The following is a 13,609-nucleotide window of genomic DNA, read 5'->3' as shown; positions in this document are numbered from 1 at the left end:
AATCTTGTATTTTACCGATTGAGGCATTTTCAATGACTTAATCACTTAAAGGTACACCAATGTTATTATCGTTTCGGATAAATTGATGTTTTGCAAATGAAGTGACTTAATATAAATTGTTACAGGTTCTTTATGTATATATTGTAAATGGTTACTTGTTTTCAAATGTGCTTTAAATAATAATAGGCCTAATAGTATTAGTAACCTTATATTCTTCTAGATAAAAAAAAGGCTAATATGAGAAAGTGCGTGCTCGATACCATTTTTGGTTGTACTCGTATATAAAATGTTGCTGGTGAACTTTCGAGAATTTGAACTAATTTTCTCGTCACTTCATATTTCGTTATAGACAAATGGGATTAAAACGGACAACAGAACCTGTATGATCTTAACAATTGAAGATACTCCAGAAGACGGGCAAATAGCTGGTGAGATGTACGACGAAGCTTACTCAAGTAGTAATGAAAGACGAACCCCCGAGGCTGACCAGGAAGCGCGGACTTACACCAATTACGCCGCGCACGCATCGGAATTGCCCACGATATCGAAACGAGCAGCGGCTAAAAGCAATAACAACAATAAGAAACTGTGTATTAAGGGACAATGCAAATCTAAAACTAAAGGAGGTGCACCTATTTATGACGATGGGAAAAGGATAGACAGAATTAGCCGAATAATGTTTCCGTTATGTTTTGTCATCTTTAATTTAGGGTATTGGTCGTATTATGTTCAACAAAATGAATCTCCCACACATTCATTTGAGGATTAAATGTGGAGGAGGATTGGAGGAGGCGGAGGAGTATGGATAGCCAATCGAAGACAACGATGATGATGATGGTGATATGATGATGATGATGATGATGATGATGACGATGACGATGACGATGATGATGATGATGATGATGATGATGATGATGACAAAGACACTATAAGCCTTATGTTTCGCTGAGATGAACCAAAGGCCTTCAGTTTCAGCATATCTCCCGAAACTTTGAGCGATGCTTTGAAAATGTTGATGATGATGATGATGATGATGATGATGATATTGATGATGAAGATGATGATGAAGATGATGATGATGTCATTGATAATGATGATGATGATGATGATGATGTTATTGATAACGATGATAATGATGATGTTATTGATGATGATGATGATGATGATGATGATGATGATGATGATGATGATGATGATGATGATGATGATGATGATGACAAAGACACTATAAGCCTAAGCCTTGTTTCGCTGAGATGAACCAAAAACCTTCAGTTCCAACATATCTCCCGAAACTGTGAGCGATACTTTAAAAATGATAATGATGATGATGATGTTGATGATGATGATGATGATGATGATGATGATGATGATGATGATGATGATGATGATGATGATGATGATGATGATGATGATGATGATGATGATGATGATGGTGATGATGATGACATACGATCATACGATAACCAACCATTCAACATTTTCAAAGACATACGCCTTATGTTTCGCTGAGATGAACCAAAAGTCTTAAGTTCCAACATATCTCCCGAAAAAGTGAGCGATGCTTTGAAAATAGGTTCTTATTAACCATGGGATCCATGGGATATAATTTTAATCAAAAGAATACACTTTTTGGTAGTAGAAAAGTGCTATATATTTCCATAAATAGAAGCTCACATATCGTTATGAATTCGGCAGAATGACGAATAGAGAATTTTGAACATATCCACCGGGTTTGTTTCCTAAATATGACAGAAAAACTTATTAAAAACTTGTATGCCAAATTTACAAACCACATGACCGGATGAAAACCAGCCGTTTTTATATACAAAAAAAACCTAAAATCAATGATAAGTGATATAGTCTATACATGATTGTTGGTGCAGGAATGAAAAATCACTTAAAACGTAATCAAAATGCATTAACTCAATTTACTAAAAATGCTCGATTCGTCACTGCCGAATTAATAACGAGGGTCAAAATTATGCTCACCGGGATTTTTTTTTTAATATCCCCCCTCCCTGGGTGTACATCAATAAAGTTTGATTAAAAAAAGCCACGTGTAAAGTTGTCTCTAATATACTATTAAAATGAATTTGGAAAAATGTAAAGCTCTGCACCATTTAATATGGTGAACATGTAAGTGAATGGTTTACAGCAGACAAACAAAATAAAAACATACTGGAAACTTTATTTTGTTCTTGCAAGCGATCATTTATACGAAAATGCCTGTGCACCACAATGAAGTTTAATAAATGTGGTATGTGAAAATGTATAGAATATTTTACAGTGCCGCTTTTTTTTTATATCCAAATATGGGTTGTTTTTGCAATAAATCACAATTTGGCATATTTTTGACAAAATACTTCGAAAATGAGATTTTGATAATCCATTTAAAAACAGGCACATATTGCGAAAGATGGCCCTGTTACGCATTTTGCAGTGGTTTGGAGAATAATATATCCTGCAAATACGAGCTTCCTAACATTCATGTTTTGTTATCGAAATTGGCTCCGGGATGTGGTGCATTGTATGAATTACTATCCAAATATTTTGAATGGAAACCATGAATTTGGAAAACGTACATTATAATAAATCCGAATTATAACACAACTTGAAAAACTAGTTCACGTCTGACGAACCTGTCAATCAAATGCCACGTGGTCCGTGTGTTCTACATACATATTTTTAAAAGATTAGAGTGCAGAAAATCATTTATTATTTTGAGATGTTACATGGATCATGTCATTGATACCCTGCATGCTCGGATCACAATTATACGTTCTTGGGAGATTCTAACTGTTTACTTTATGCTGTTATTTTATCTTGCATCAGAAGAGTTGGCAACAACACAGTATTATCTTAAAATAGCCTAAAGCCTATAGCACAGACCACATAGCTTCAAGTTTTCGAAGTGTGTAAACCCGCCGCAATTGCTATCTTCAGTAGATAGCAAAAAAATCCCCAAACATAAAAATATACCAAAAGAGTTTTTTACCAGCTTCTGCTTAAGGTATTGTTACTTATTTTCTTCGTACGCCCTAAATGCTATCTTCAGAAGATAGCAAAGCAAAAAATATGAACGATAAAAAATATTCAAATAAAAAAAAAAAAAAAAAAAAAAACATTGCATAACACACGTTCTAGCTGATGGGCACTCGTTCAGAAGAAAAATACCCAATAGACCGAATGCAAAGCTACAAAGAAAAATTAACGTAACGAAGTGAATTTAAAACGGGAGCACAGAAGATTAGGAACGTTATTGAAATAAAATAAAGAAACAAAAATGCAAAAAGGGATTCAGAACGCAACTCAGGGCTATAATAACTGGCCGATTAAAATACGCCGTAATTGCTATCTTCAGTAGATAGCAAAAAAAAATATCCCAAACATACAAATATACCAAAAGAGTTTAACAGCTTTTGCAGAAGGTATTAATTATTTTCTTCGTAAGCCCTAAATGCTATCTTCAGAAGATAGCAAAGCAAAAAACATGAAAAATACAAATACCCCCCCAAAAAAAAAAAAAACCCCAAACAAACAAACATTGCATCACACGCGTTCTATAGCTGGGCGCGCGTTCAGAAAGAAATAGCCGATAGGCCGAATGAGGATTGAGAACATAATCCGGGACTATAATAATTCGCCGATCAAAATGCTAAACGTATGAATTATCATTTGTATCATTTAAACCCGCCGTAATTGCTATCTTCAGTAGATAGCAACAAAAAATCACCAATCATACCGAAAGAGTTTCTTAACAGCTTCTGCTGAAGGTATTAATTATTTTCTTCTTCGTTTCGTTGGCCCTAAATGATATCTAAAAATTTAAAACGAGACTTATATAGCAGAGAAGATCAGGAACGTGATGAAAATAAAATAAAGAAACTTAAAATGCAAAACGTTACTGATAATACTAAAAAGAGATAATGATTCAGAACGCAATTGGAGCTGTAATAATTGGCTGATAAAAAAAGCTATAAAGTAATGCTAAAATGACGAAGCTGATAACAATTTAAAACTTGACTTATATAGCACAGAAGATCAGGAACGCGATGGAAATAAAATAAAGAAACAAAAAACATGAACAATAAACCCCCCCCCCCAAATTAAAAAAAAGCGCAGTGATTTATAGTGCGCTATACGCACAGGCACAACGCCTAGACGTTGATCCACAAGCCTCAGCACACTTTACAGGTTGTCGCTGACCACTACGGCCCCACATCATTCCACAAACCATTAAACAACAAATCAGGGACTTTTCTGCTTCAAGAGCGCACACCCTAGACATTGATCCACAAATAACCATCGCAACCAGGATCAGCTCCCTCTCGTACCACAGTCGAACGCCTTATCGATTGAGCTAACTTGACTTGACTGCTTAATTACATCACACGCGTTCTACTGGGTGCGTGTTCAGAAAGAAATAGCCAATAGGCCGAATGCAAAGTTATAAAAAAATGCTAAAATGATGAAGCTGATAATAATTTAAAGCGGGACTTATAGTATAGGGAAGATCAGAAACATGATGGAAATATAAATAAAGAAATAAAAATGCAAAACACTACTGATATACCGTATTAAAAAGAGATAATGATTCAGTACGCTTTTGGGCTTTAATAATTGGCCAATCAAAATGCTAAATAAATGAATGATCTTTTGTATTATTTAAACCAATCGTAATTGCTATCTTCAGTAGATAGCAAAACAAAATCACCAAACATAAAAATATACCGAAAGAGTCTCTTAACAGCTTCTGCTTAAGAACTCAATCCGGGACTATAATAATTGGCCGATCAATGTATAAGAATGATCTTTTGTATTATTTGAACCCGTCGTAATTGCTATCTTCAGTAGATAACAAACAAACACAATTTTGTAGGAATTATTCATTTTTAAATATCTAAACAAGTAAGTAACGTAGGCTTGACATGTTGCATGCCATTTAAGGCTTACAATTGGGAGAATCCGAAAACGCCAAACTTTTAACGTTGTGCACTTCGTAAAAAGGTGTACCTTATTGTAATAATATTCTTTATTTAAGGGGTACGACACCCATTTCATTTTTTTTTTTTTGCGTTTTTTTTTTGCATTTTGTTAAGAAATGAGACCAAAATTGCATACCAATTTGTCCAATTGTTTTTCCCATTTCTCCACAAAATGCAAAAAAATGTAATGGGTATAGTACCCCCTTAAATAAAGTCTCAGTATGTGACTTCGACACCATTATACTTGATGAAAATGAAATATATTGAAATTTACTGCATAACTATCCTCCCTTAAATCCCTTATATGAAAAGTAATCAAATCAAGGTCATATTTGATCATATGAATGATAATATGGTAGAAAGATTTAATAAAATTGCTATATATACCCTCGCGATTTCCCAAAATCGATCTTCTGTATTGTGGATCATGAGAATAATATTAAAATAAATATTTAGATTTATAATTCACAACTGCAATTTCGTCTCGTTGTCACCAGAATTTCTTGAAGCATCAAGCTTTATAAGAATGCATGCAGGATCGCGTTTAGCGAGAAATTTGTCAAACTAAACTTTATTTTTTACTTTATCTTTTAAAGATAATTTTTATCATTTAGAAGTGTAAGCGCAGTGGACCCAAAATGTTGGCGGTGAATCATGTTTTTGGACCTTGTTCAAAAATGGGTAATTTTGTCCAATTATCGAAGATATAGAATTCCATTCATCAATTCCTTACCAAAAATGTATACTTTCCTTATTGTCTTTTGTAACTTTAAAATAAAATTTCCCCACCAAATACAATGCTGCGTGCGTCCTTAATTTAGCCATGTTTAAAACCCAATATAGGCAGGGAACCATATGTAACTGTGATTTGAAGGAAAATAAAAACTAATAAATTTGTATGGCACTTTCAAATATAACCTTGTAATTCTCGATGGTCAATTGTTATATTCCATAGAAATCTCAATTACAGTTAATGAAATAAGGGCATCGTATAATAAGGGAACATTGGTGTTAAACTTAAGGGGTACTACACCCCTGTGGTAAACATGTGACTATTTTTGCATTTTTCTCACAAAATAATAACACACTGGTAACAAAAGTTATGTATATTATTGGGGCAAGGAATCCAATTGCTACACTGAAATTTCAGTGATTCAAGACAAGTGGTTCATTATATATGATAGGAAATGAGGTACATCCTAGCGGTACCTTATTTCTTATCATAAATAACGAACCGCTTGTCTTGGGTCACTGAATTTCCAGTGTAGTAATTGGATTCCTAGCCCCTATAATATACATAACTTTTGTTACCACTGTGTTATTAGTTTTTGAGAAAAATGCAAAAATAGACACAAATTTACCGAGGGGTGTAGTACCCCCTTAACATTTAATAATATACTTAATGGGATATTCCAGTTGAAATCCATACCCCCTATGGAAGATATGACCTTAATCTTAATTCCACACTAGACTGGATCCTTCAGTCTTTCAACAACTACGCACGGTCATCGGGTTGTGCTGTTGGCTCGAATAAGGCAACGTGAAGGATTGTGGGTAAATAAAAGGCGCCGCCATTAGAGGCCAGATGGATTCAGGCTAATTCCACACAGGGAGTGTGAATTTCAAATGGAATCATTCATTCAGGTAACCCTATTTGAAATTCGCACTTGTATGGAGATAATGTCTTAGCAGAGAAGATGACATTAGAGAATGAATTTGGAGAAAACCTTCTGATAATTGCAAACACTCGCTGAGCAGCAAGACCTTCCCTCTAAGCTTTTAATCCGATAAGCTGATTATCTATTTGTTTTCATAAATTGGAAGACATTCTTTGATGTATGAGCTCAATCATCTGAAATTACTGGAGCGTGAGCCACCCAGGCTGGTGGCTTAGCATAGTATTTTATTAACAGGAGGTTTTCTCCAAATTCATTTCCTAATGAGAACCTCTTATCTTCTCTGGATCATGATTTTAGCTGGGATAGCTCAATTATAGCCCAATTATACTAGCAACGTACTTTGATATCTGAACAATTTAAATATAGAAGATTAATTAACCCCATGGGCAATACCAGCCGATTTATCAGCCTCAAAGATCTATTTTGATTGGTTATAAAGAGGGCTATATCATGTATTGAGCCAATCAGAGATATGATAAGAATAGTCACTACGGCTGAAGGAGATTAAGCTGAAAATTGCTGTTCTATAAGCTCTATTTTGATTGGTTACTCAGATGATCATATCATGTAATTAACCAATTAACTGGATTAACTGTAGGAAAGGCAGTAGTGCCATTAAGAATCACCGATAAATTGCTTAGTTTCAAACGACTTATATAATTATATAAGTTATGATCCAGAATTTATATATGGCGTAAATTTAAGGTGTAAACAACATGCATGCTTACGTGTCCTTGAAGACGAAATAATGTCAATTTAGATATAATGTCAAAACTAACAAAAACTGTTCGATTACATGCATAGGGAACTCCAAAGTTTGTTTTGGGTATGTGTGTCCAAGAATCGGAAGTTACATAACCATATCTTAATACTAATTATGGCGTGTCCGTCCGTCTCTCTGTCCGCGCGCTATCGCGTTCGCGTCCGCGCGGTTTGCGTTCGCGCGGTGCACAATCGCGTGCTCGCGGGGCGCTATCGCGTAGGCGGAGTGCCGACGGGCGCAGTGCGTGCATCGGAAAGCATTAGGCCTACAGTATGACTAACAGGTGCACCTCATCGGACCAATAGGCCTACTTTCAACACATATGTCAATACGGAACGCGTGCATTGGCCTATTTCAGCAGAACATGACTATTCCCGAGGTCCTCCAGAATGGTTAACATTATGATAAAAATAATCTGTTAATAAAATAATCAGGTAAGGCCTATAACCCGTAACATTAAGCCTTATTGGGTTGACATTTCTCCCGATTGATTTCATTATTTAGTAACGGCCTACATCCAATCTAAATATTAATTTCGGAGTATTTTCGGGGTCCTCCAACGTAGTAGCAGGACACTCAGAGCTTGGAAGAGGCGAACGATAGGTTTCCAGATTATGGTACCGAAGTAAGCGTCACAGCTACAAAACAGAGTTGTGTCAAGTTGGATCTTGATCATTGAGAGACGGCGAGGCCCTATAGTAGTTTAATAGGTCAGGGCAGCTATATGGGTAACGGGTGTTGGGCAATTAGAGATATGCCTATTACGAGAACCGCACAACCCGAGAACCGCGAAATCTAGTTGATACTAATTTCCCAGAAGAAAATTTCAAATAAGATTGAAGTCAACTTAGTCAAGTCAAGTCAAGTCAAGTCAAGTCAAGTCAAGTCAAGTAATATTATATTCGATCCACAAATTACATAAGTGCTCATACAAAATAGATATAAAAAACACATTTTGTCGTCAAATTTATCGCAAATGAGACCCGTATTTAATATTTGCGCCACATGTCATTGTCATTTGTACCGAGCATCCCTCATGTAACCGAAAATGCATTAAAATGAGTACAAACAAGCCTAGTATTTGTTTAGTGGTTCTTAAGATAGCTCTTGACATTTTGAGAAAATGTGGAAGGCTATGCCCAGCAAGAAAAGTAAATTTAATTCACATAATCTCAGAACGGTAAACATTTTGGTCCGTGTCTGAAAAAAATATGAACCATTATTTCAGGTATGTTTCTTGACACTGTGGTCTCAATTTTATTCTTTGTTTTAAAGTATCAAAAAAAGATGACATTTATGTGTAAAAACTCGTGATATGCAAAGGCGCAGGACTGTAATGGTATGGAATTAATCGGGCGTGGCAAAAAACATCAGGTCTAAGAAAATAAACACTTAAGCAAATGTCCGGGACAAATGTTACACACAAATTGTCACGAAAACACTTTACAACATTACTTTACTACAACTTTAACTTAATTAAAAATAACGTATTGTCGATCCAATATGTACAACAAAATTAATGCTAGGTTGTGTTTTGCAGGTCCTGCATCTCCTCTCAAACATATTTTGTGAGTTCAGAAAAAACAATTTTCTTCAACACTCTACTTCTTGCATACGGCGCTAATTGAGACAGCAATAAACATTTTCAGCAACATCGAAACTCTTCGGGACTTCAAGGCCATGCAGTGATCCCAGCGCAAGTGTAAAACAATTAAGATGGTTTATATGCTTTAAAGTGAAAGATAAGTCATTCAAATTGTCATTTGGTATTTCTGAAATGAAACATTTGGCAAAAAACGAAGAAAACAGCAGTATTGATGAAGTTGAAGTCCTATTCAAATACATGTATAATTTATATACTGTTAGTATATAAATTATAGATTCATCTAAATTGCCTTATTTTGTCTTAAATACACAGCTTTCGTTTGTACTACTAGCATATTATGTTAGCACATTATGACAATGACAAATGTACCAAATTCTGAATTTTGATGATTTTTACGATCGTCCAGATGAGCTTAATGGGCCTTTAATTAAGGGCTGGGATATGAACGTTTGGAGAGTATTTTTGTGGGACATGAGAGCACATCAGACATATCGAATTGCATTCTGAATGCGAAGAATGTCCTGATGATATCAAATAATTTAGATTTTTTTAAATTCGCAATATAATACACATTTTATGGCAAATGATTGAAAATTGATATTGTTGATATTTAACAGTCCTCGAAGTAAACTTTATAAAATCTAATGATATGTAGGGCCTATCTTAAAGTGTATGTTGCTGGGATGAAAAGCTGACGATCAAAAAAGTTTTTAACAACATTTCCTGGGCAGGCACTCAATCAACATGAATGGTAGTGAGCTTCAGCAAAAAATGCATTTCATAGCGAGTGTGTAGAAGAATTCAAATATCACATACTTTTGTAGGTCCTGTGGTTCTTGCGTTATGTTGTAAAGAGGGCTGAAACAACAACAATTTTGTAAAACGTACATAACTCATTTACAACATTAAATCAAGCAAGTTTTCAAAATACGGTATGTGATTTGTAGAATGAACTTTTGCAAAACGTGCAGAGTGGTATGTTTCAATAATATATTGATTTAGATAATGATTTTTCTTTGGCTGCTTCGACCAACAATACCTCGTCTAACCTTAACAGTTTTTGATACCAAAATTGCATCTTTTAAGTTAATGTATAACAATATCATTTTTTAGTAAATCAATCTCAGTTGTAGCCTCGATGGTATTAATATTTACTGCATTATTTAATATATCCTCATTCAAATTCCTTAGATATGGAAAGTATAACATATCAAGGTCATGATTTATGATACAAAAAGTATATGCAAATAAGGCGGAAAAGATTGAATAAAATTGCCATACCTTCCTACTTTCACTAACTCGATGTTAGGTAATCATGATTGATATTTTAGTTTCAGATGTGATTTTATCACAAAGTTAGCCTTGAAAAAGAATCAATAATGATCATTACACAATGGACATTTTAAACAGGATACAAATTCAGGTAACGAAATACTGTTATCGTATATAGAGAGGTTGCGGGTTCGAACCCTGACGGTGCCTAGTACGCTCTCTTGGAAAAATCGAGATAGCTTGAAATTCACCTGGACAAGGAACTCACTGCTAATTTGTCTTGTTGTAACCCGTACAAAACTTGGGGAGGTGATCCTGGTTGCGAAGGTTATTTGTGGAATGTATAGGGTATGCGCTCTTGAAACAGCAAAGTCCCTGAATAGTTGTTTAATGGTTTATGGAATGACGTTGGGCCGTAGTGGTCAGCGACAACCTGTAAAGTGTGCTGAGGCTTGTGGATCAACGTCTAGGCGTTATGCCTGTGCGCAGCGCACTATAAATCACTGTGCGCTTCTTCTTTAGAGAAAAGTGGTTTAAGGGGAGACGCTGTATGGTTGGTCGAAGCAGCAAAAAAAAAATCGATTTTCATTATTTAAATCAATATATTATTGAAAAATAACACTTTGATGTTTTGCAAAGGTTCATTCTACAAATCATATACTTAAAAACTTGCTTGATTTATTGTTGTTAATGAGTTATGTACGTTTTACAAAAGTGTTGTTGTTTCAGCCCTCTTTACAACATAACTCAAGAACCACAGGACCTACAAAAGTATATTTGTGATATATATTTTAATTCTTCTACATACTCGCTAGCTATGAATTGTTAATGCAATTTTTGCCAAAGCTTTTTTTTTTTTTAAATAGTTGCTAACCTTAAGTTTTGCACAACAATAGTAGATGATAATTACACTTAAAACCACAGAACAATACAGCAACGCATCCTCTCGTGGCTGAAGAAAAAAAAAGATAACACAGAACACTGATCGTTTCGTTTCGAATTCGAGCGACTTCAGTGTAAATCATTATTCAGAATTTCATGCTTACGGCACACATTTGTAAAAATATCGACCTTGAACAGGTAAACAATGTCTAATAAAGAATTTAAACAGCAAGACTATGCTTTAAATACATTTACTCGATTATATGCATGCGTACTCTCTAAATGTAAATAGAGTGAAAAGAGATAATTCAATTCTAAACCGATTGCCTACAATACAGTGATCAATCTAAGGGCGAATGATAGAAAAATCATAATACAAATCTTACCCACAATAGTCACGAACACACTTAATCAACATTACTTAAAAAGTGAATTAAATTTTTTTTTAAATAGCGTATTGTCGATATAATACACCGATACGATTATGTATGTGCATTGTACAACAAACGGCCTAATGTAGAAAACGAGTTGCTATAGGTATGCGACTTGCATTAATAACAATTTTGTTACCTGAATATCAATTAAGTGAAAGAAAACATGAAAAACGTTTGCTTTTGTTCTGAGATCTTTAACGATAAGGAATTAAGAGTTCATTTTACGCAGTACAAACTTGGTGTGCGCAATTGGCAAAAAGTTGCCCAACTCGAGCAATTAAGTAAAATCGGGCATAGCGTTTGAACTTGAACTATAAAGACATCAAGAAGAGTTTTTCTGTTAGCCAAGATATTACTTGTTCTACTGCATATCACATTTACGCCATGACCCCTTTTATTTTTTTCTGAAAAACAAAAATGCAATTGCTATAAATCATGTGGAAGTCGATTTTACGCAATGCGAGCTTGATATGCGCGAAAATGTCAAAAATGGCCCAACTCGTTTTCTGGACGATTTTGAACCCGAACTATACGTAGTAAAGAAACCAAATAAAGTTGTTCTGTTTGCCAAAATGTTACTAATTCCACTGCATATAACATTGTTGCCATGATTTCTTTGATTTTTTCCGAGAATCAAAATTGCAATTGTATAATTTTTATTGTTGCATTCTGTATATTGACAAAATTAAATGTTGACAGGGACTGATGATAGATCAATTAATAATTTTTCAAAGGTTTCCATGGATACTGTATTCATGAGGAATGTTTTCCATTGTATTTTATCACGATTCAATGATTTTAATTTTCATCAAAACGAGGAAATGAGCTATGTCATTCATTTTTTTTCAAAGGTTTCCATGGGCACTGGGATGTCAGGTCAGTTAATGTATTTTTTAATCATTTGTGATGCGATCAAGCAAAATCAGTCGGAACTCGGCAATAATAAATTTTCAGTTTCTTATAAAAAAATAAAAAGGATTTACAAAGCTGGATTTTGCAGAAACCCCATTGAAATTGAACAACCAGTTCCAAAGATATGAGCAATTAAAGCGCTTCCAAAACAATAGGAAACAAAAGGAAATATTGCCTTTGTTTGGCTATATCTCAAAATCAATATTTCCGAGTTCCGACTGATTTTGCTTGATCGCATCACATTTATAATAATCCAATAAGTATGAATTCTGTAGCTAAGGAATCAAAGATATAATGTATGAGTTCAGTTCAATTTTAATTTTGTAATTCTCCCCTTAAAGGTACGCTTTTATCTGATAGTGCTGCATACTGCCGCTCTACCTCTCAAAATGCAAGCCTGATGTTTTCATCTGCATGGCGACAATACCATTTATAATAGCTTGTAATACATTGCTCAACTCAACAAAAACTACCTCTAACTTTGGTGATGTATTTCAAGTTTATATTTGCTACCAATGTACGAGTATGCAATGTTGACGGATGAACCAAGAGGTTTCCATAAAAAGAAATCTTTTAATAATTGTGTCGGGGAAACAAAATCTCCAGCTCCGGGCAAAATCTAGACAGCGTGAGAATATATAGATGGAATAACATTGAGAATTGATGTAGGCTATTTGACACATATATTTACCAATCTATCCGTCTACATGATAATATTATTTTATCGACATTTCAAAAGCATATCAATTTTGGTAATCAATTTAAATTGTTTCAACGTAATTGTAGCAAATCAAAACCTTAGCTATAGCTGAACATGAGGGTTTAATTGAATGTCTTTCATGAATACGACGCTTATAGATTTTCCCGGGAGATTTTCAACAGCAATCATTCACAAGTCTAAATGAAAGGGAGATATGGAAACGGAGAAATACCACACGTGGCCGTTATGGTACTCAAAAATGCATCATCTTGCGATTGTTCTCATCTTTCAATGTATAATTGGAATGTACAGGTAAGCTATTTTTACTATTAGTAAAAATTTTATAACTTTGTATCAAAAAAGAATGTTTATTTAC

General features: G+C 34.5%; 1 protein-coding gene across 1 annotated transcript in view; it reads left to right on the top strand.

Annotated features, from left to right (window-relative positions):
- Positions 1-1,026, top strand: part of LOC140159132 (glycine receptor subunit alpha-2-like) — a 29,154-nt gene extending 28,128 nt beyond the window's left edge. Inside the window, exon 9 of the mRNA XM_072182486.1 lies at positions 350-1,026. Coding sequence (XP_072038587.1) covers positions 350-769 — 420 coding nt within the window. The 3' untranslated portion in view covers positions 770-1,026. The remainder of the gene's footprint in view (positions 1-349) is intronic.
- The last annotated feature ends 12,583 nt before the right edge of the window (positions 1,027-13,609 follow it).

Source organism: Amphiura filiformis, chromosome 8 (assembly GCF_039555335.1).
Source record: "Amphiura filiformis chromosome 8, Afil_fr2py, whole genome shotgun sequence".
Classification (NCBI taxonomy): Eukaryota; Metazoa; Echinodermata; class Ophiuroidea; order Amphilepidida; family Amphiuridae; genus Amphiura; species Amphiura filiformis.
This window is presented reverse-complemented; position numbering and strand designations above follow the sequence as displayed.